The 21,968-nt window shown below is 36.6% G+C and overlaps 1 protein-coding gene and 1 non-coding gene across 3 annotated transcripts; both read left to right on the top strand.

The window, feature by feature from the left end:
- Positions 1 to 4,545: 4,545 nt before the first annotated feature.
- On the top strand, positions 4,546 to 4,649 carry LOC116255344 (U6 spliceosomal RNA). The gene has a single exon (XR_004172848.1). It is a non-coding gene; the product is annotated as a U6 spliceosomal RNA (small nuclear RNA).
- Positions 4,650 to 14,483: 9,834 nt separating this feature from the next.
- LOC116254262 (solute carrier family 40 member 3, chloroplastic) lies at positions 14,484 to 21,906 on the top strand. Of its 2 annotated transcripts, none has more exons than XM_031629525.2 (14): positions 14,484 to 14,840; positions 15,427 to 15,634; positions 15,772 to 15,835; positions 16,402 to 16,526; positions 16,608 to 16,697; positions 16,810 to 16,992; positions 17,072 to 17,146; positions 18,199 to 18,300; positions 18,444 to 18,561; positions 18,689 to 18,835; positions 20,017 to 20,123; positions 20,239 to 20,352; positions 20,609 to 20,906; positions 21,519 to 21,906. In XM_031629525.2, the coding sequence occupies exons 1-13, from the start codon at positions 14,707 to 14,709 to the stop codon at positions 20,900 to 20,902; spliced, it is 1,761 nt and encodes a 586-aa protein (XP_031485385.1). In that variant the 5' UTR covers positions 14,484 to 14,706; the 3' UTR covers positions 20,903 to 20,906; positions 21,519 to 21,906. The 2 variants fall into 2 exon arrangements, with proteins under 2 accessions (XP_031485385.1, XP_031485384.1); XM_031629524.2 differs by having other exon boundaries at positions 14,485 to 14,840; positions 15,418 to 15,634.
- The last annotated feature ends 62 nt before the right edge of the window (positions 21,907 to 21,968 follow it).

The raw sequence follows: 21,968 nt of genomic DNA, 5'->3' as shown, positions 1-21,968 counted from the left end.
GAACCTTTGTGGGCCCATCCACTTTCAGAGAGTCTCTGCTTCGCTTTTCGAACGAAAGTGTGCATGCCAAAGGTGAACGAAAACATCTCCATCAGTCACGTTGAGGCCACGTGGGCGGCCCCTTAAAGTCAATTATTTGTTGTTGCTATTCTTGTCGTTGTTGTTGTTTCTTTGTACTGGAATTTAATGTACTTTTCATATACATGTCAATTTTTTGCAAACTCATATTCTCGAAAATGGAAAGCTTATGGTATAAGGAAAAGAACTTTGCTAGATGTATCTGGGAAATAGTTTTCACTCCAATGTTTTTTTTTTTTCTCTTTTACTCCTTTTGCATCTTTTATCTTTCTACCTTTTTTTGTTTTTTCATTTAACAGCCATCCACTCCACTCTAAGATGTGTAAATCCTACCATGAAAGAGGGACTTGAAATTCAATCACATTTTGTGACTGACTTCACTTGTTTCATATACATACATATATATATATATATATATATATATATATATATATATATATATATATATATATATATATATATATACGCAAAATCAGTTAGGGGTGAGCCAGAGCCGAGTTGAGCCCGAGTTAAGTCACCTCAAACTCGGTTCGACTAATGAAACCTCGAGCTCGACTCGGCTTGAGCTCGAGAATAGCTCGACGGAAGCATCTCGAACTCGACTCAATTAAGGGTCGACAAACTCGTTTGAATAGAATTGATATTCATCGTTATGTGTTGTGTTCGAGCTCGACTCGATTAAGGCTCAACAAACTCGTAAACTCGTTTGAATATATCGACATGATTAAGGTTCGACAAACTCGATTAAGGATCGAGCTCAACTCGGCAGATACGCGTTGAGCTCGAACTCAACTCGATTATTTGAACGAGTCGACTCATGAACTCGAACTCAACTCGTTCACAAGCCCAGCTTTCAAGAGTCGAGCTCCAGGTCGAGTAACTCGACTCGTTGTTCACCCCTAAAATCAGTTCCTATGTATGTTTGGTATGAATTTTTTGTAAAACTAATACCAAAGATAAAAAATATGGTATTGAAAACCCAAAACTACTGACACATAATATTCAAAAAACAAGGAGATAACAATGACAAAACAAACACTGTCAATGACATTGACATATCATCAAAGTGGCATCATTCTTGTATGGGCAACCTTTTTTTAGTACCATAGAAGTTAGCATTTATAGATTAAAACCAAACTTTCTACTTTTTGTAAGAAGCTTCCACTACCTCAAAGGAAGAACACAAGCTTGTATGATTGGCTTTTAATTAAGCAAGCAGTAATGCCCAAAAAAACTAGAACCATTTAAGAGCACTTCCTTTATTAAAATTATGAAGAGACCATTGGTATTGCAAAGGCCTTGGTGACCATGGTTAGATAGGCCATACCATGGTTGGACCATGGATGAGATTGTTGTATAAATCCCTCTTTGTGCAATTAAAATTAGGCGCGAGCAATATGTTGGGATGACAACGGATCGGATTCTGATCAAATATATCCTTAATCATATCCACTTTTTCGGTATTCAGAATTTGAATTAAAGAAGATTCATATCCGAATCCAAATCCGAAATCTGATTTTACAATCCAAATATGATCTAAATCTAATTGTTATATTTATATCCAAATCCAAAATTTGAACCGCATTTTCCCAATTTTCAAAATTTAATAGCATTAGATACAAGATACTTGTCTAAAAATGAATCTGATATGAATCTGTATCTGAATCCGATCAGATATTAATGTATATCCGAATACGAATCCGATCAGATGCCATTTATTAAATCCGAATCTGACCAGATTTCTTGAGTCTTAATCGAGTCGAGTTCGAGATCAACATGTAATGATGAATATCAATTCTGTTCAAACGAGTTTATCGAGTCTAGCTCAAGTTCAACACGTAACTGCCGAGTCGAGCTCCAGTTGCTTCCATCGAGTTATTCTCGAGCTCGAGTTGCTTCCATCGAGTTATTCTCGAAATCGAGTCGATTCGAGCTTGAGGTTTTATTAGTCGAGCCGAGCTCGAGCTGACTGAACTCGGGCTCAACTCGGCTCGTGTTCACCCCAGACATGGCTAAGCAAGTTGCACTCTGATTCAATTCGATTGTCGTATACATATCGCTCTATGCGATTGAAGGTATATGGGCATTATATAAGGTCGAGAAAGTAGATCCAAAGGGTTTTACCACTTCTTCCAAGAGAGTTAGGTTTATGCTTCCTCTTTGAACTTCATCCACAGAAGAAGATAAGAGAATAATGTACCAACTTGTGTATTTAGTACAATAATGCATAAGCCAAGGTAGTAACCTTTGAAGGTTTCCAATGTAACATCGTATATGTTTCTCTATGTAAAGTTAAAATCTTTTTGATTTGTTCATGCCCACGTGACATGGGCCAATTATTGTCCTACGGATAAGATATGCATCCCACCTATAAAAAGAGAGATAAAGATCGTGAGAGAGTATTTTATTGGAGAAATTTTAATTTTGGTCTCCGTATTTTGGCTATATTTAAAAAAAACACATTTCCTTTTCAATTTTTCTAACATGATATTGAAAGGTAAGAGGGTTTGGCATGAAAGGCTGCCCATCATGGCCGTGGTGGAGCCAAGATTTTTCAGGCACTTGCATTTGTGACACAATTTTGGTGTGGGAATTGCATAAAATTTTAGAGTCATAACAGTGTGAAGTTAACACAATATAATTATTTTTTTTGGAATGGTGTGGGCAGTGGCCCACCCCAACCAACAAGTGGCTTTGCTATTGCTCGTGGCTTTCGCCTCCTCCCAAAATCTCGACACAAGGTTAGGAGGGCAGACTTTATGCTGAACACATAAATTACCGACATTAAAACACTATTATTAATTAGGAGTCTATCTTTATAACTAGGATTGAAGGGTGACTTTGGTGTTATGGCATTTTACTTGTGATGGTAAAATGCATAAATTACTTAATAACAAGTAGTTTTGACTACCTGTTGTTAAGCGATTTGTGTATTTATAAAATGTCATAACAACCTACTTTATTAAGATTATGGATATTAGTTTGCTTGAATTTAGTAAATAAAAAGAAGATAATTAAGTCATGAAACCAGATCCCTCCTATAATTAGAATATAAAGTTCTTAAATACATAGTGTTAAGATAATAATTAAGATTGAAATTTGACGTGAGGATTTTGCAATTTGAAATGAGAACACGAAGCTGTAAACATTTTTAAAGTTCTAAGATGATGAACTTTGACATAACTACGCATTTGCGTCGCATAAGGAGGCATGATAATATGCAGCCTTTCAGGGTGGGCCATGTAGCACGTGACGAAGAATATGAGGACTGTTTGGGAGTTTTTGGTGAAAGGAGATGACCTCAAATGAAATTTTCTTCATATTTCAGCTAAGGACATGTTACTTTCACCTTTTTCTCTATAGAGTCCTGGCTTTGTGTGCTGATGAAGTGACAAAATAGGTTGAGCATGTGAATATAATGGTGGGCCAAATGTATTTATGTGGACATTTCATTGTTTTAGAGCACAATGTCTTGCACATTTCAAACATCAAAACCCCCCATTTTTTCTTGATGGCCCAACACCAATGATCCTTATCCATAAAAAATCCAAAAAGAAAAAAAAAATATATCTCAAAAAAAATTTTTGAACTATTTTGATGAGACCTCCGCCAAATACATTTAATTGCATGTTAGGTTGTTAGTGTTGGACTTTTAAGTATATTGAGATCCGCATATTTATCATCCTCAATGATCTCAAATTACTTCAAATATACTACGAGATTCTATGACTTCTGACATCAAATTCTAGGTACGCATATACATATACATTGAGGGATACTTTCAAACAAATATAATGTCTGTTAAATCTCTAGAGCAACATAATGGGTAAAAACATAGTCAGAAATAACGTTTCAGAGTTTTAAACGGCAAAGTTTGTATAGGGTATAATACTGTCAGCTTGAAAAAAAGGAAAAAATAAGGTAAATTTTTAAAATTTTAAAAAAACTAAAAATGAAGAAAAAAATAAGCGAGAAACTAATAACACAAATATCAAAAGATAAGTAGATTTGCAACAAATAAAAAAATTATTTAGCATTAAAAAAAGTGAAAAAATGCAGAAAAAACATGTTTTTTAAAATTTTAAAAGGCAATTTAATTTATCACGTTTTTTTTGCATTTTTTGTGACACTGGGTAAAAATTACATGTTCAAAAACATAAAATTGGCTTAGTGAAAAGATTCATTTTTTCCGACAACAAATAATCACTCTTGGGAAGGGAGTAAGGACTAATGGCTATGTTCCTTACCAACAAAAGAAATTTTCCTTGACATGTAGAACATCAATTTTCTTTTTCCTTTTATATATGGGTTATTTAGTAGCAGAGCCAGATATTGGCTGGTGTGGGCATATCACCGCATGTTTGAGGTCCGAGAGGAAAGGATTAGACCTTAAATCCATGGATATGAGATCCTCTATTGTCCAAATTCACGGTTAATAGACACTTCATTAATCACTTTGGAAAGTATGTCTTTTTTGGAGACATCCAATAAAATTGGAACGATACGGAGAAGATTAGCATGGTTCTTGTGCAAGGATGACAAGTGCAAATAGAGAAATGGTCCAAACCACTTTGGAAAGTATAAAAAAGCTGATGCAATTGAGAAAGTTTTTCTATCACCAAAAGTTGGCCAAGTTTTTGTAAAATTTTGGAAGAAAACTTATAAAGTATTAGAAAGCTCCAAGCTTAAGCAGGAAGATTAATGAAAAAATGGCATATTTCACTTTCAGCAACTAAACAAATTGGGTGCAAATTCACCATTAAATCACAGAGTGCTCTGTAAGGTTTCATTGTTATATGTGGACATCTCGGGAAGCAAGGGAACGAGGCAGATGCTTCCAGGCACAAATCAAAGTGGGAAAATGACGCGAAAAAAGCAGGTAGATAAGAAAAAGAGTTGATTCTCTCCATCCGGAAAGAAGATTGAGCGCTTTCCCATGAAAGAAAAGTAATTTTCATGTGATAAATAAATAAGCTCAGTCTCTCTCTTATAGCATAACTGGTCGGACCTGTAGCACATACACAATACACAATGCGTCTCGCCAGGGGCGGAGCCAAGGGGGGACCTACACGGGCTCGGGCTTCACCTCAACTTTTTTTAAAAGAATTATATGTAAATTTTAAAAAATTCACTTGTTTTATATAAAATTTAAAAAATGATATTTCATCCTCAATCAAATTTAAAAACTTTAATTTGACCCTCCTCATGAAAAATTTTTAGCTTCACCCTTGCATCTCTTGTTCAATGCCCATGGGTGAGGTAAAGTGGCTGATAAGGGTTGTAGTTGTGCCCCCCTCTCCCTCCTTTCACCTCCCTCTCTCTCTCTCCTTCTCACGAGCGCACACGCACACACATCTTTTAGATTTTTACATAAGAGAAACCAAAAGAAGAGTTCACATTTAAACTCCTCATGTTCATACGAGATCAGTGCATGAGCTAAAACTAAAACTTGGATAGGAACTCATTTAAAGCTAGTTTTTTAATGTTGAATCTAGGTATCTAACATGATCCCAAATCTCTATTTGCTTTCTCTTTCTTTCTCTCTCATATATATATATATATATATATATATATATATATATATATATATATATATATATATATATATATATATATATATATATATATATATATATATATATATATATATATATATATATATACACACAACACAATGTATTGTACCAAGTAGTGTGCATGAGAGTGATCCAATCTCTCATGTGCACCACTTGGTGCAATACATTGCATTGTGTATATATATATATATACACACACGCACACACAACACAATGTATTGCACCAAGTCGTGTGCATGAGAGTGATCCAATCTATCATGTACACCACTTGGTGCAATACATTGCGTTATATATATATAACTTGGCACTAGCAATCCTTAGCCTCTCACATGCGGCCCAATGCAAGTGTAGCACGTCTGTGCATGTGATAATAACCGCCCAATGAAATGCATGAGGCAGAGTTTGGTGGAGGGGATCCCCACGATTCATGGGGACCCATCTTCTCTCTCTCTCTCTCTCTCTCTCTCTCTATATATATATATATATATATATATATATATATATATATATATATATATATATATATATATATATTGTGTGTATAATTCCAATGTGCTGCAGCTGGTTTTCCTTCAAAAAAAAACAGATAGGGCATGTACCTGGTTTTCTTTCATTTATTTGTGGCCCAAAGGTGGGGGACAATGGAACATGGGTAGAGGGATGAGTATGTCCACATAATTCGACAACCAAAGGCAATTCTTTAAAGTATTTTCTATGCCGACTCCCTTCTCCACCACTAGTGGAGATATTGTGGGGCATCTATCCCAGGATATGACTTCCTTCAAATTCATTACTCTCAGATCACTCGATGCTTCCCAGCAATTTCATTTATTGAGGAATGATAAATTGCTGTTACTTGCAACTCTTTCTCTCTCTCTTTCTCTCTCTCTCTCTCTCTCTATACCAGTTCTATACACATGTGCATGTACGCATGAAAACTAAATCCCAACAACTAGTTGTTTAGACATGCCAAATTTTGAGTTAATTGTTCCCTTCACTCAATGTTGCAATGAGCTTTTTAATGAAGAGATTGTTTAGATCTAGTAACTCCACTTACACACATAGATTGCATGCCATAAATAACATTTTTTTTCTCTGAAGGGCTATAGTAAATGATAAGAAGAGTCTTAAATGATCTCTTTCTGACACATAAGTCAAGATGACATATATATATATATATAAAAGAAACTGAAATCCTTTTCTTTTTTCCTATGTCTTGAGGGTCCATGGCAACTTTGGGACTTGAGTAGGAGGCGGGACACCCATAAACTAGCATGTCGTGCATTTATTATCTGCGGCTCAAAAGTCTAGTGCTGCCCATAAGAATTGAACTTATGAACCCATCATACATTACGCCCCTCCAGGAGGGGTGGGAGAGAAAGAGAGAGAGGTATAAAAATGAGAAGAATATGTTATGTTTTTCCTTCAAATATGAGTTAAGAAGAGCACACATATAGAAGATACCAGAGTTTTTTTCTTTTTCCCTATGTCTTTAGGGTTCAGGGCAACTTTGGGACATGAACGGGACACTCATCAACTAGAAAGTCGTGCATTTATTATTTGCAATCCAAAAGTCTAGTGCTCATGAGAATCCATCACTAAGGTACGGCCTTTGAGGAGGATGTGAGAGAGATAAAAATGGCAAGAATGTCTGGTTTTCCCTTCAAAGAGTTTAAGTGTCACAATCAAGGAAGAGGAAGCAACCATAGCCAGTCCACTTGTCCGATACAAAGTTAGCAAGATAATTGGAGTATGTCAAATTTTGAATGCTGCCCAGTGATTAAAAAGTAAAAAAAACATCGAAAGCACCGTAAATTGTTGTTAAAAGCGACAAAAATTTTTAACTTTTAATCATCCAGTAACGTTCGGCATTTGGCAAATTTGGACTCCCCTATATACATCAGACATGCATTTAAGGGCGGAGACACATGTGGGCATGTGTGAGCAATTACCCACATAGTCTAATAAAATTTTTATATTTACATATTCACCTTCTATAGTATATGGTGAGAGGCAGCTCTGTGTGCGTAGCCAAGGGCTCAAGTTAGGATATTTATGTCAAAAAAATAATTTTAATTTTATATTTTAATCCTCAAGGAGCTTTGTTCTTTTAGAACAGTACTTCCAATTAATTTTTTTCATTGACTTTGTCTAAGGCTGGACACCAGGACGGACCGCCAAAGGGTATCCGGTACTGGGCCCGACTCAGGCCCGAGTCCGGATCTGGGAAAAAGGGACCCGGCCGGCTTGACTCGTTATCGGGCCGGCCTAAGTGGGCACGTTATTTTATTTTTTAAATTTTTTATTAATATATATATATATATGTATATATTATTTTATATAAAAATATATTTTAAATTTAATTGTACCAAACCCGGCCCTAGCTCGGGCTAGGGTTTTTCGAGTCGGGCCGGGCCCAGACCTAGTTTTTGGATGTTGGGCCGACATGGACCCGACTCGTTATCGGGCCGAGCCGGCCCGATGCCCAGGCTTAACTTTGTCTTATTTTTTACTTATTTTCATTTTTTGAAATTAATTTAGCTTTTCTGTACTACCATTTTTCATATATATTCTTTATTTATATAATTGTTTTATCCCAAGGAAATACACGTCCACTTGCTCCCTACCACTTTCCAGTATAGTTTCATGGTAACTATAGTGCTTTCACGTTAGAAGAGTTATATGCTCTTGTGGTGATTCATGTTGCTCGTTTTGTAACATCAAATAATTCTTGCATATGTTCTGCTGTGAGCACACTTACATTAAAATGCATAGTGAAAATTTTTCATGCCGAAAAATATTTTTCAATAAATTGGTTTTGAATCAGAATATTCTTTACCGTGTCCAATTTATCTGATGCTTACATATTGAGATTCGGATTCGGATTAGTACAAACGAATAAAAGCCTATACCTCGATTTAAGTTCATGATACGAATCCAATCTAAATCTGATTTTTTCGGATCCACATCTAAATCCAACTTCTAATATACAACTGAATTCAGACCACATATAATATGTTGAGATCTGACTTTCAAAATGTATGGATATTGATATATGTTGTTTATTTGAAACTGAAACCGAGTTTAATTCGATATTTATTTAAAACGAACTCCGAACAGAATCCAATCCAATGCCATTTCTCAAATCTGGATCTGATCTGATTTCTTCATCTAGCTTGAATTTTTTTCCAAATCGAGCTGCTCTAAAACAGTTCAGCTAGATATCCAATCTCAATTTAATCCAATGACATGTCTACATTTTTCCAAGAAATTGATGAAGTGAGTATTCAATCTTTAGTTTATATTAATTATTTAATATAAGCTTTAGTCCACTTTCATCACACATATGAAGTTTTTTTATTAAAATATTTTTTATATTGAAATAAAAAGGATTTTAGCTTTATGCGATATTAAGAACTAGTGATGTTTGAAATTATGATCATAGTTGGCAAACCCGTTACTCGGATTCAAATTGAAAGATGACCGGGTCATTGGGCCACTGAGTTGGCTCCTCGACTCAGTTGAATATTTAGATAACCATAATGTAAATCACTGCAGCTGAATCTGCAAGTCATGGTCGAGTAGGGGCGAGTCAGGCCGAGTCGAAGAATGGTCGTTGTCATGTTCCATGGATCGACAATTGGTGAAATCCGATTTCACAACTATGGATTTGAGATCCACATTACATTATAAAAACCATGGTAGGGGGGTTCTAACCACATATCTATGGATTTAAGACCCTCGCAGATCTATGGTGGTTTTAGATCTCCGATCTAAAGCAATCACTGCATCTCTTTATATCGTTCCAATTTTATTGGATGTCTCTTAAGAAACCACAAGACGGCATTTAATTAATGGTTTGGATTTCTGATGGCTAAGTAAATGAGAGGTTGGGTTGAAATTATATCTAATACAGCTAAAGATTAAATAAATATTCAAAATGCAACTAGGGAATATATAATAATTAGAACACCTCTAGTTTTTAGTTATTAATAAAAAGCATGCGTAAATTTTTTTTATGGAAAATTAAGAAGGCCCCTGTGCTTATTCATTTGAGTTAATTTAAGTTAGTATAGAAAAATGTATCTAAAAACGTTTTAAGTGTTTTTGGAATGACTTTCCAACGTTAATAAAAAAGTATTCCCTAAATTAATTTTGATAATAAAAAACGCTAGTTTAGGTAAATTTGGAGATTAGTTATACTGTTATTTGGAACGATTAAAGAGGCTAATTCAAATTGGTCGAGCAGTAAATCATGATATGGAAGCTTGTTCCTTTTTATTGGTGATGCAATACTTAATTATACTTTTTTCAATATACAAAAACTTCTTTCAAAGCTGCAAGGTGACTCGTTAATGCTCATGCTCGTGAACGAATTAGAGCCGGTAATTTGCTTAACTAGTCGAGCTCGAGTTCATGAGTCCACTTGTTCAAATAATCGAATTGAGTTCGACCTCAACACGTAATTTTCGAGTCGACCTCAAGCCTTAATCGAGTTTGTCAAGCTGTAATCAAGTTGATATATTCAAACGAGTTTACGAGTTTGTCGAGCTCGAGTTCAACACGTAACGTTGAATATCAATTCCATTGAAACGAGTTTGTCGAGCCTTAATCGAGTCGAGCTCGAGCTCAACACATAACTTTGAATATCAATTTTATTCATACGAGTTTGTCGAGCCTTAGTCGAGCCGAGTTCGAGCTCAACGCGTAACTGCCGAGTCGAGTTGCTTCCATCAAGCTAGTCTCGAGCTCGAGGCTTCATTAGTCGAGCTGAGCTCGAGTTGACTGAACTCGGGCTCGACTCGGCTCGTGGTTAAGTTCTAGTATGTTACTTTTATGAGATCTAAACAGACAAACACAATGCTCCCCATTAAAATGTACCATAAATCCATCTAGGGTCACGTAGAACATGCTTTCTCCTAATCAAGCATTAAAAAAACAATATGAAAAAGTAGGCATGGTTTTGGAAAAATTATCTCCAAAATTGTTAGGTGCATTTTTTGCTTTTTAATAAAAAAAAAAACAACAACTTAATTTACATAATATAGGCTTGCGACTTGGTCAAATATTGTTAAAATTGAATATAACGCACCCCAAAAAATACAAGAAAAAGCTTTCAGGACAAATATCCTTCAAAGTTCAAGAAAGCTTCAATTTTTTTTATATTATCTTTATTTGATAATAAGAACGAACCGATGGCATTCACAAACCAATAAATATCTTTAAAAATTTGCAGGCTTTTTATTATGTACCAGGCTTGAAAAATTTTGCTGCATTTTCAAAATCTTGACAAGATTTTGCGATCACAGTTTGTCACTGGTGATCGGCCTTGAAAGTGACCAACTTGAAGACAAACCACTTTGTTGGATACTTGGACGTGACGTGATGTGTGGTTGAGCTTAGTTGATGGAACTGGTCCGAGTTCGAGCCAGGTCCTACAACTGGGTCCATTAAAATGGTTCAAGGTCCACAGCCGGTCCCACGACTCGGTCCAACATTGGTTCGAGCCAAAGCCGCTCTAGGCCTATGTTGTAAATGGTTCAAATATGGCTTTAAGAATTTGGCTTTTCCTGCAGTTTCGAAATTCGCCGGAACTTTGCTTTTTGTGTACTTAAATTATTCGAATCCGATCCATTCACATCCCTATCAAATTCTTCTTTATTCTCCTCCTCCTCCTCATAATATATGAGGGAATCAGAAGAAAACTGACATGAAAGTGGCCAGTTTCAGACCTACATGTTCTGGACCGACTTGGCCAGTCGGCCCAGCCAGATATGACCCTCTCTTTTAGCTCACGGCCCACTGAGCCTAGACGTGGCTGAGCATGGGCCTGACGTGCTCATCCTTTTGCGGGTACAAAAAGCTTGGTGTGTTTAAATATCAAGCCCTGTCACTAACTACCTGACACATGTGTGAGCTGCCTATGTGGCAATATATGACAGGTCACTCTAGTATCAAAATATTATATAATAAAAAAATAAATAGCCAAGGAAGTCGGGTTTTTAAGAGACTTTGTCGCTTACCCAACACATAAACTTAAGCAGACAGCCAACATACATGCGGGTTGGTGTGGGCAGCTCACACTAGCTAATCAAGATTTTGTTTTATTAAAGACCTTGAAATTACATTATAATGATTCAAAAATTACATGGGATAATCACTCCAGTCTCAGGGCACTGGTGGCTCAGTGTCCCGCAACTGAAAATTTTGGACTCCGCCACTTACCGAGGTTCTTGTAAATCTAAAAAAAATAGTTTTATATATATATATATATATATATAATTTGAGAATTTCTATTTTAACCCCTATTAAAATTTTGAAACTATAGTTTAGCCCCTGCGACAAAAAATTCCTGACTCATGATCCTGTCTCAAAATGTTTTGGCTTGCACAAAAAGTTGACACCACGGGATCTCTCCATGTTTAACATATAAAAGAAGGTAAGTGAATAGTGTCAAAAACATCGGTGTTTGTCAGCTTCTTCATAAGTCATAAGCCAAAGCATGCATATGTTTTGAGAACGTGGTTTGGATCGTAGCATTTCACGATCCAGATCCGACAACCGTATCTCCAAGTGCAGCGTTGTTTTTCCATAATAATTCAGAAAACCAATGGCTGGATGTTAGGCCTCCTCCTACCTGTTATTGATACAAAAATATTGACAAAGACTATCAATCATGTAAGGAATGCAAAAGGAGAAATGAAATTTTTAGATCATATAAAGTAAATAATTCATGTGACGACGAATCCACACCTAGCCGGAGCTCACCACTCAAACAAATGATTCTTACAATAAAAAAACTAATTCTCTCTCTCTCTCTCTCTCTATATATATATATATATATATATATATATATATATATATATATATATATATATATATATATTAAATGGTCCCTTTGGAAACCAACTATCTAATAGAGTCATTTGATTTGTGTTAAAATGAAAAAACAAAGAAAAAAAAATGATTGACATTTTCATCATTTAGTATTCGTTCTCACTTTTTTTCTATCAACCATTTATGTGCATCAAATAGATGGCCCTGGTTAGATGACTAGACGACTCTAAATAACTAAAGTCACTGTTCAAGTAAGACTAATTTTTGCTTTTAAACCAAGTTTTTCACTTGTCATCTAAACATCCAAACCAAGTTTATAAAAATAGATTTTTAACTAGGTTTTCACAAAACCAAGTTTTAAAGGGCCTTTTGATGCATTGGAAATATGAAATTGGAAATAACTTCCCAAAAACTTATTTCAGGAATTCAATAAAAATAAAGTCTCTAATTTTTTTTTTCAAGCTGAAAAACAGATATACCAAATTGGTAAAATATCTGAGACACTTTAGGGCAACTTGCCACAATGAGTCAATTTTGATGACAATTTGAAAAAGTTTATGACCATTGAGCCAAATTCTTGTAGTTGTGGCTCATAAAATTTGAACCCAAAGAGCTCTTTTTTGCACTTAGTTCCTTATCTATAGGCAATTGACAAATTTAGTCTTGCCTTTTAGCTATAGACAAGTCCATCCTTGTTCTTTCAACTATTTCAAATTCAACTCTTAATGTTAAATGTGTATAAGAAGTATCTTTTTATGTGGAGAAGGTTATACGTTTCATGCTCAAAATGATAAAAATGCCCCTATGTGTAAAATGGAGGCCCACAAAACTAGAAAGAAAATAAATAAATACCCTTATGCAGTATCGTTCTAGGGGTCAAACATGGAGAAGGGGTGTTTCTACACAAACACCGGTGACCGAGCGGGTTATATGTTAAGCCATAAGATGGACATAAGGGTGAACAATGAGGCAAACTACTCGAGCTCGACTCGTTAAAGCTCGGTTCGTGAACGAATTCGAGTTGAGTCATTTGCTTAATGAGTTGAGTTTGAGTTCATGAGTCGACTCGTTCAAATAATCGAGTTGAGTTCGAGCTTACCACATAATTGTCGAGTCGAACTCGAGCCTCAATCAAGTCGATATTTCAAACGATTTGTTGAGCCTTAGTCAAGTCGAGTCTGAGCTCAACACGTAATGATGAATATCAATTATACACAAACGAGTTTGTCGAGCCTTAATAGAGTAAAGCTCGAGTTCAACATGTAACGATGAATATCAATTATATTCAAACGAGTTTGTCGAGCTTTAATCGAGTTGAGCTCAAGCTGCTTCTGTTGAGTGATTCTCGAGCTCGAGCCGAGTTGATTTTGATGTTTTATTAGTCGAGCCAAGATCGAGCTGATTGAACTCGGGTTCGACTCGGCTCGTGTTCACCCCTAAAAGAAAGGACCTTGCGTACCCGATGAAGGCATGGTTGGGCTTTTACAGCCTCTTTTGTTCTTTTGTTATGGCTGAGCTGCCACCAACCACATAGACACTTTTATAAATTAACATATGCACCTTTACCTTGAAAAAATAAAACAAAAGACACATGAAACAATGTGTGATTGTTTTTTAAACGACAAACTTATTCTGCCAAAACGTTATAAGAAACTATTATATAAATGTTTTATGAGTATGGTCCAAAAATTGGGTTATATTCATGAAACACCTTAGAAAGTATTCATAAATCTAAGTTTTAGGATAGATTCATGAAACTGTAACAACAAGAATTTTTCTTAAAAACGAAAAATATCTAGGATGGCTTTGTCAAATCGAACAAAGTAAGGACGAATTTGTCAATTACATATGAGTTGGTGATGAATTTGGAAAGTAACCACACTAAAAAAATGGCGAAGTGAAATACCAGAGTGTTGTTTCCGTAATATTCATAATTTCGGAGACCAATTACCAGAGCCTTCAGTTCTATTTAAAATGAACCAGCAGCCCCATCCGGCGTCTCCCATGGAAACGTTGCTTCGGAGGATAAGGCCTCCTGCTCACCAACCCCTCCTCTTCTTCTTTTCTTCTGCGGATACTTCGAATCTCATAGCAGAGCCATCGGCGGAGAAGCCGTAGACTAGAAGACTCTCAAGGGAACGCCCACCGCCTCTGCCCAAGGCCGCATGAGTAGTCTGGAAGCCGTCTCCTCGAGTCCCAGATTCTTGAAGCACCCATGGGGATGGTTATCCTCTCCCAGACCTTCCATCCGCAGCCATTCTCCTTGGTCCCGTCCCTCAGAATCCCGCAGCCAGCGCCGGCTGCCGGCCTTCTCCTCCGCCCTCCGATCTTCTCGACCTCCGGTTGCCGGTAACTTCGGTTTCTTTGTCCCCATTTTGTTATTTTTCATCTTTCTTTCTTTCATTCATTTTTTAATGGCTTCGGAATTAATCTGCTATGTATTTGTTATTCGGTGCTTTTGGGGATTGTCGCTACTTCGAATGATGGTGCATGGTAGCGTCTAAAATTGCAAGAACCGTGTGTGTGTGTGTTTATGTAGCCTTTTCTAGTGTGGTGATTGCTGACGTCTAAAATTGCGCAAATCGTGTGCTTATGTGTGCATGAGGTTTTCTGTGGTTCGTTTGGTTTCCGATTGTTGGCGACCTTGCCATTCGTGATGTTTACTTATCAAGATGTGCAACTCTAGTGGATTTTCATGGAGGCTGATAATCGGATCCTTAAGTATGCTGGGGCCTGGGAGTGACAGGGAAGGCCCACGAAAAGGAACCGGTTGATGCCATATTCGATAATTGTTCTTTGCTCGTTGATTTCCTGCTATGATAGCGTAGTTGGAACCGGATACTCGATTGAGGACTAGTGTTTCGCTTGAGACAGAAGATAGTTTTCTTTAGTTTCTTTGCATGGCTGACTCCAAGATTCTTGGAAGGTGGGACAGGCTTGCTGCAAGGAGGCCTCACGTGAACAATCTAAACACCGGATATGACCAGCTGTCCTCGGAGTGCTCGACTTCGGAGGAAATCCCATCCATTCCAAGTGGGTGCTCCATTCCTGTTGTGCAGGTGGATGCAGAGGTTTTCAATGCTGAACGCTTGCAGTTGCAGGAAGAAGACACCCCTGCAGACGATCTCCTGTCAACTCTAACGGTAACTGAAAGTTTACCTCTTCTTCGTATTCCTATGAGTGTCCCGGTAAATTTAATGAATGTTGGCGGCACTATTTGTTTTCTTGTGCTGAGTACGGTTTACAGTTACAGCCGTAATAACTACTGTGTTTTTGTCAGGTTCTGACTGTAGAAGAACAACACGCTCTAGCCGCAACTCCAGCTCATCCTGCAGGATTGTATGGTAAGTCCATACATCTTTTTTATGTTCCTTCGTCCTTATAGTTGGAAACTACTTTCTCATTTTATGTTTCTCTTTCACGATATATTCATTTTACAGTTGGGTAGAGCCGGGAACATTCATGTTGTTTTTTGGACATAGAGAATGCTTCCTGGATGTTAGTTATTGTTATTTCGGTCCTGATTGGATACCAATAAGGTCGTAGTTATGTTCTCTTAGTTTGTTTTTGTGTTTCATGAATTTGATGATTTTGTTCTCATTCTTATAAGTGACAATTCAATCATATACATTCAGTAGCATGCGGTTGTTAAATACAGGAGTTATAAGTGACAATTCAATCATATACATTCAGTAGCATGCGGTTGTTAATACAGGTTTCTCCTTGCTTCTCAGAGCCATATCATGAGTTAGGCTACTAGACTGCAGGCTAGCTATTACAAGCTTGAATGAAGGGTCATGCTCTTCTGAATATGGACTCCATTTCTTTGTTGCTATTTTAGATGTCGCAATGCTTTGTCAGTTGTTGCTTCTTGTCTTTCATCTAACATGGTGTTGATATCTGCTGTCAGCTTTATATGCAAGTTTCCTAGCCGGAAACTTTGTGGAGCAAATATGGAACTTTGCTTGGCCTGCAGCTGTTGCACTTCTACATCCAAGCCTTCTACCAGTTGCTGTAGTGGGTTTCTTCACCAAGGTAGCTTATGCAACTATGGTCATTTACATAATGCTTCTTGTATCATTTAAATAGTCATCTATTAATACTTAATATATACAGATAGCAATTTTCTCTGGAGGCCCATTGATTGGGAAATTTATGGATACATTTCCTCGAGTCCATGCATTTAACTACCTGAGCCTGGTACAGGTATGCTTAGGTGTCTTTGTTTTTCTACTGGAAGTTGGAGGTGGACAATGTCTTAGGTCTTCTTTTCATTCTAAAATTTTTGGGGAGTCTTTAATACTTCTTTTTCTGTCAGACAGCTGCTCAATTAGTATCAGCAGCAATGATAATTCATGCACTCAGTACACATAGCCATGCTGCTTCTGCAACTTCCATGCTACTCCAACCTTGGTTTGTTGTACTTGTCATAGCTGGAGCTATTGAGAGGCTTATGGGACTCACATCTGGGATAGCTGTTGAACGTGATTGGGTGGTTTTGGTAAGAGAATCTTCATTTTCTTCTTAAAGTAAGTTGTTTCCCTAAGGATGTTGCACTTGTTTGTTTTGCTTATTTGCAGTTGGCTGGTTCAAATAGGCCAATTGCATTAGCCCAAGCCAATGCTATGCTTAATAGAGTTGATCTTCTTTGTGAGGTAAGAGTTCTGGCTTTTTCTTTTCCTCAGCTCTCTTTCTTTTGTTTGTGATTGTCATATAATTATCATTACAATTTCTATAATTTTGTGCTTGGTGAATGAGATATGTATAACTCTGAAAGTTCACTCTTCTCATGAAAACCATGAGGAAAAAAGAGTAAGAGTCATAAACTGCAGAAGCTTGATGCATAGTCATTGATATCTCACTAAATTTGGTTTTTTATTTGAGATATCTAAGAATTTTGTGATTTTGGATATTTGTTTAAGTATATACGAAAAAATTGCAAAAAAGTTTGTTTTTGTATATGCAAGGGACTTTGGAGGTTTGGGCTTGATAAAAATTATGTCCTGGCAGAATTCTGTGGGTCAGACTCGACATGGCATTTGTCTCAAACCTACAAATCAACTAGTTGTTTTGTTTGAATCTGCGGAAAGTGCATCATTTATTTGCTGTAGAATTTGTAAAAGTTTTAGATGGTTGACTTCCAATCGTTAAGATAGATTTAATTTTAAGACCTATAGAACATTAAAGAAGGTGGAGGATGGGAAAGAAAGATGTGGGAGATGTTTAAGGAAGGAGGTGAACTAACGAAATCGTGTTAATTCCAGTAAAATTTGAAAATTGCTTGAGTGTGTAAAAGAACAAAGCAAGCGAAATTTGTGTTTTAATATTTACCCAAAGTAAAATGTGTTCATACTTAATATATTATTTCAATTATCAAGTGCCCTTATCATAGGATTGATGCAATGTGAAGATTAGTGGAAGTGCACAGAAAAACAGAAAGAGCAAACTTTGCTTATTGTTCAAAGTAAAATGCAATCATATTCAATATGCTATATCAAGTTAAAGATGTCCTTACCCTAGAGCTGCTTCCCAAAGTAACACGGGGTAGATAAATGTCCAAGTCCCACTGTTCCAGCACTCTTTATGGTGTGGTGCATGGTGGTCAAATGTGTCTGTAGGATATGGTTGGTGCTGGACATGGACGTTAATTATGCATGTTCCTGTTCTCCTGTTTCTAATAGCTAGAATTTTTCTGGTTTACATGCAGATTGCAGGAGCATCACTGTTTGGTGTTCTTCTGTCCAAATATGATACGATTACCTGCTTAAAACTTGCATGTGGTTTAATGATATGCACATTGCCTGTTCTGGTATCTCTCTTGTTCTCTCTCTCTCTCTCTCTCTCTCTCTCTCTCTCTATATATATATATATATATATATATATATATATATATATATATATATATATATTGGTTGGTTGCTATATATAATCTACAACTTGTTTATGCTTCAGGTTCTGTTGGTATGGTTAACAAACAAGCTCGCAAGGGGAGTTCTTGATCGCCCAAAATCCTGCTTAACATGTGAGCGTGCCTGCAAAAAGAGCAAATCGCAAAATGGAAGGGGTTTAGGTAAAACTGCGCTTTCAGTTTTGCAATATGTTATTTCACCAATAAATGATGGTATGGTGGATAGATTGCAAGATAACTAGATAGATATTCATTAAGAAATGATCTTACTCTTTTTCTTATTTTCTAGTGACCAAAGGTGTAGATGCAATCAAGCATGGTTGGCTGGATTACATGAACTTGTCTGTTCTTCCTGCAAGTCTAGCATATGTGCTGCTTTGCTTCAATGTTGTCCTGACACCCGGAGGCCTAATGACATCCTTTTTAACACAGCGTGGTATGTTATTAACTTGTGAAGCTGTAGAGTTTGCAGAACCAGTTCTTTACTTACATCTGTTTTTTGGATCTTAGTTGATTGAAATTTTTTTATTTGCATGACCTTTTTGTTCTTCTTTTCTAACATGCATTGTGCATGTTGACTTCTGTTTATTTGAATTATTTCACCTCTTGGATTTGAAATCAGTAATCACATCTATGAAAACAGAACTGCTGTTCCAATTTTTAACAGCTGATCCTGCTGATTCAATCTTATTTAACTTGAGCTCAATATTTTTAATGCAACCTACAAAATGTTCTCCTAGATCCCCAAACGTGTAGAAATATACAAGTAGCTAGTCCCACATCTATACGTTTTGTTCATTTATCTGTTTATGCGGGATTCAAAAAGGTTAATGCATGGACATAGTACCTGACCTGATAAGCAGTTCTGTCCACTCTGTCCCTATATGAAAAACAGAGGAAGGATCCAAATTCCAAATCTTCATTAATTTGTGCCAAGCTTCTGGAAGACAAGAATGGGATGATGTATTGCTCACAGAGAGAGAAAGAGATGTCTTATGGAATTAAAAACTTTGAGCTGTGGGAATATATGTAGCTATGGCCTTAAACTCAAAATTTTCAACAAATGTTCTGTATCTACACCATGTGATTGAGCTGGCTTTCTTTCCCGGGAGAACTTCAACACTATGATGTCAACCAGTAAGTACTAGAATGCCATGTTTAAACTTGTCCATACTCTTTGTGGTTCCAGATATTTATTTTTCCATGTTCCAAAATTCTGTACTTCCTTGAAAACTTTAACTAAACTAGTTTTGCTTTAGAAAATAATAAAATATGATGAATTAAACTTTTGGTAAATATGCACAATTTGGTCATAAAGCCTTCTCTGATGTTGCCTGTAAACATTTATTATAAACTATAGCTTAAATGCTTGACCCATTTTTTTCTGAGTTGATCTTCTGGTTCCAATTGCAAGGAACTAATTGCTTCTGCAATCAAGTCTGCACTTTCTAGTGTTTTTTTATTCCTTTTTGTTGAAACATTCTTTCTACTTAAATAAACGCTCGGTGTTTATCTTGTTATCTTTTTAATATCTTGGTGTTGGCCAGTTCATGGCAATAATGCCATCTAGTCCTGATTCATGATCAATCTATTTGATTCCTCCATGATTTTCCACAGGTTTGAATCCATCTATAATAGGTGGATTCAGTGGATTGTGTTCATTCATGGGCGTTACTGCAACCTTTTTATCTGCAGGCCTGGTGAAGCGCCTTGGCATTCTAAAGGTTTGAGTTGACCAACTTCTGTAGTCTACCACATCCGTAGATATTGGTTTCTTTTCTTGTCAATGAAAAGATTTATTGGCAATTCTGAAATGCATTATTACTTTGAACATACCAGGCAGGTGCAGCAGGTCTGCTTTTCCAAGCTGCACTTCTTACTGTTGCCGTCGCTGTATACTGGAGTGGTTCTCTTTCACGTCAAACTCCCATGCTGTTCTTCCTCTGCTTGATTGTAAGAAAAAGCATCTAATTTTATTGTTCGGTATTTTTTGTTTCGGCCCAGCTTTCTCGATTTGGCGCTAAAACTAGGTTGCTTGTTTGGGCTCAAATCACTATCAATGTAAGAAGATGAGGCTTTCTCAGGTTTATTATCAATAAGCTTCTTGAAGGAAATCAAAGCCTGAGAGATTTTGGCAGATAGCAGACCCGTTTAAATCCATTTTTTGTGGTTCTACTTTAATGTTTATAGTTTTCATTTTGTTTGGCAGGTGATCTCAAGATTAGGGCATATGTCATATGATGTAGTTGGGGCCCAAATACTTCAAACAGGAATACCAGCATCTAAAGCTAATTTGATCGGCACTACTGAGGTCTCCATGCAAAGCCTTGCAGAGCTTATGATGTTGGGCTTGGTGATAATAGCAAATGACGTCTCTCATTTTGGTCTTCTTGCAATGCTCTCTCTTTCGTCAGTTGTTGGTGCAGCATGGATGTTCTGCACATGGCTAATGAACCCAACAGATGAGCAGAAAAAGATTTTCTCTTTTGATCCTCAATTTTGAACTTGTAAGTCCACTTTCTAGTTTCTATTTTCTGCTGCTTGCATATACTTGTCTTTTATTTCTCATCGAAATGCTCCTCATCGAGTAAAAACTCTCTTCATTATGGAGATGCACTTTAAAGATTACATGTGCTGTCAATGTTTTTCCTCCTTGTAACTTCCTGTTAATTTTCACCTATGCTGCCTGTTGGTGATTTATAAGTTCTCATTAAAATGCTTCATGTGTTGATTCTCATATCATTAATTTCTTCACCTACTAGTTCTGTCGACAGTGAATACCATCCTAAGTTGCTATTTTCTTCTACAACTGGAAAATATCATTAGTTTAAGCTATCTTTTCTTTGTTTTTGTTTACAAGTTCATGTTTCCACAACCATGTGAACAGTCCATATGTATGGACTGCAAGACTTTATCACTCTGGTTGCTTTCTCTTTAGATGAATCAGGTGATGATTAATTGTTAATCGGTTGAAGATATATTCTACAGTAGAAAGATTGGTTCAACGTAGGATGAAAATGTTTATACTCTGCAGTGATTTTTTTTCTTCAACATTTACAGAACTACTTGAAAGGCTGCCATAGGAAATAACTTCACACATTTGCCGGCTTCTTTTTCAGGAGTGTATCATAGTGGCACTTTGTGATGCTTACACACCATTGCAGACTTCGGCACTCTCTTTGCCAATGAGCATGTGGCAACAGAACCAGTATGCAGGGTGATCCACCTTGTCTGTACCATAACAATGAGGGGAAGCAAAAGATGAGTCCAGCAGTCTGAAAGAACTACTGTAACCCATGGTCTCAACGTGATCTGACCTTATGGCATTCCATCCATCTTGATCTGAATATATGTACCATATGATTCAATTGCTTGGCGAAAATTGTTCGGTAAATTGCATTTGATTTTGGGGGATGGTCGCCCTTATTGTATAGAAATTCAATCTTCTATCAAACACAAGATTTTTTGTTGGAATAGAATTCTGTCTGTCTGGATACTTGTTACCAAGCACAAGGATAATCAGTTGCAAAACCCACTGCTTCCTGTGTACACTCTGTCAGGGAACAAAA

The sequence above is a fragment of the Nymphaea colorata genome, chromosome 5 (genome assembly GCF_008831285.2).
Source record: "Nymphaea colorata isolate Beijing-Zhang1983 chromosome 5, ASM883128v2, whole genome shotgun sequence".
In the NCBI taxonomy this organism is placed as follows: domain Eukaryota; kingdom Viridiplantae; phylum Streptophyta; class Magnoliopsida; order Nymphaeales; family Nymphaeaceae; genus Nymphaea; species Nymphaea colorata.
This window is presented reverse-complemented; position numbering and strand designations above follow the sequence as displayed.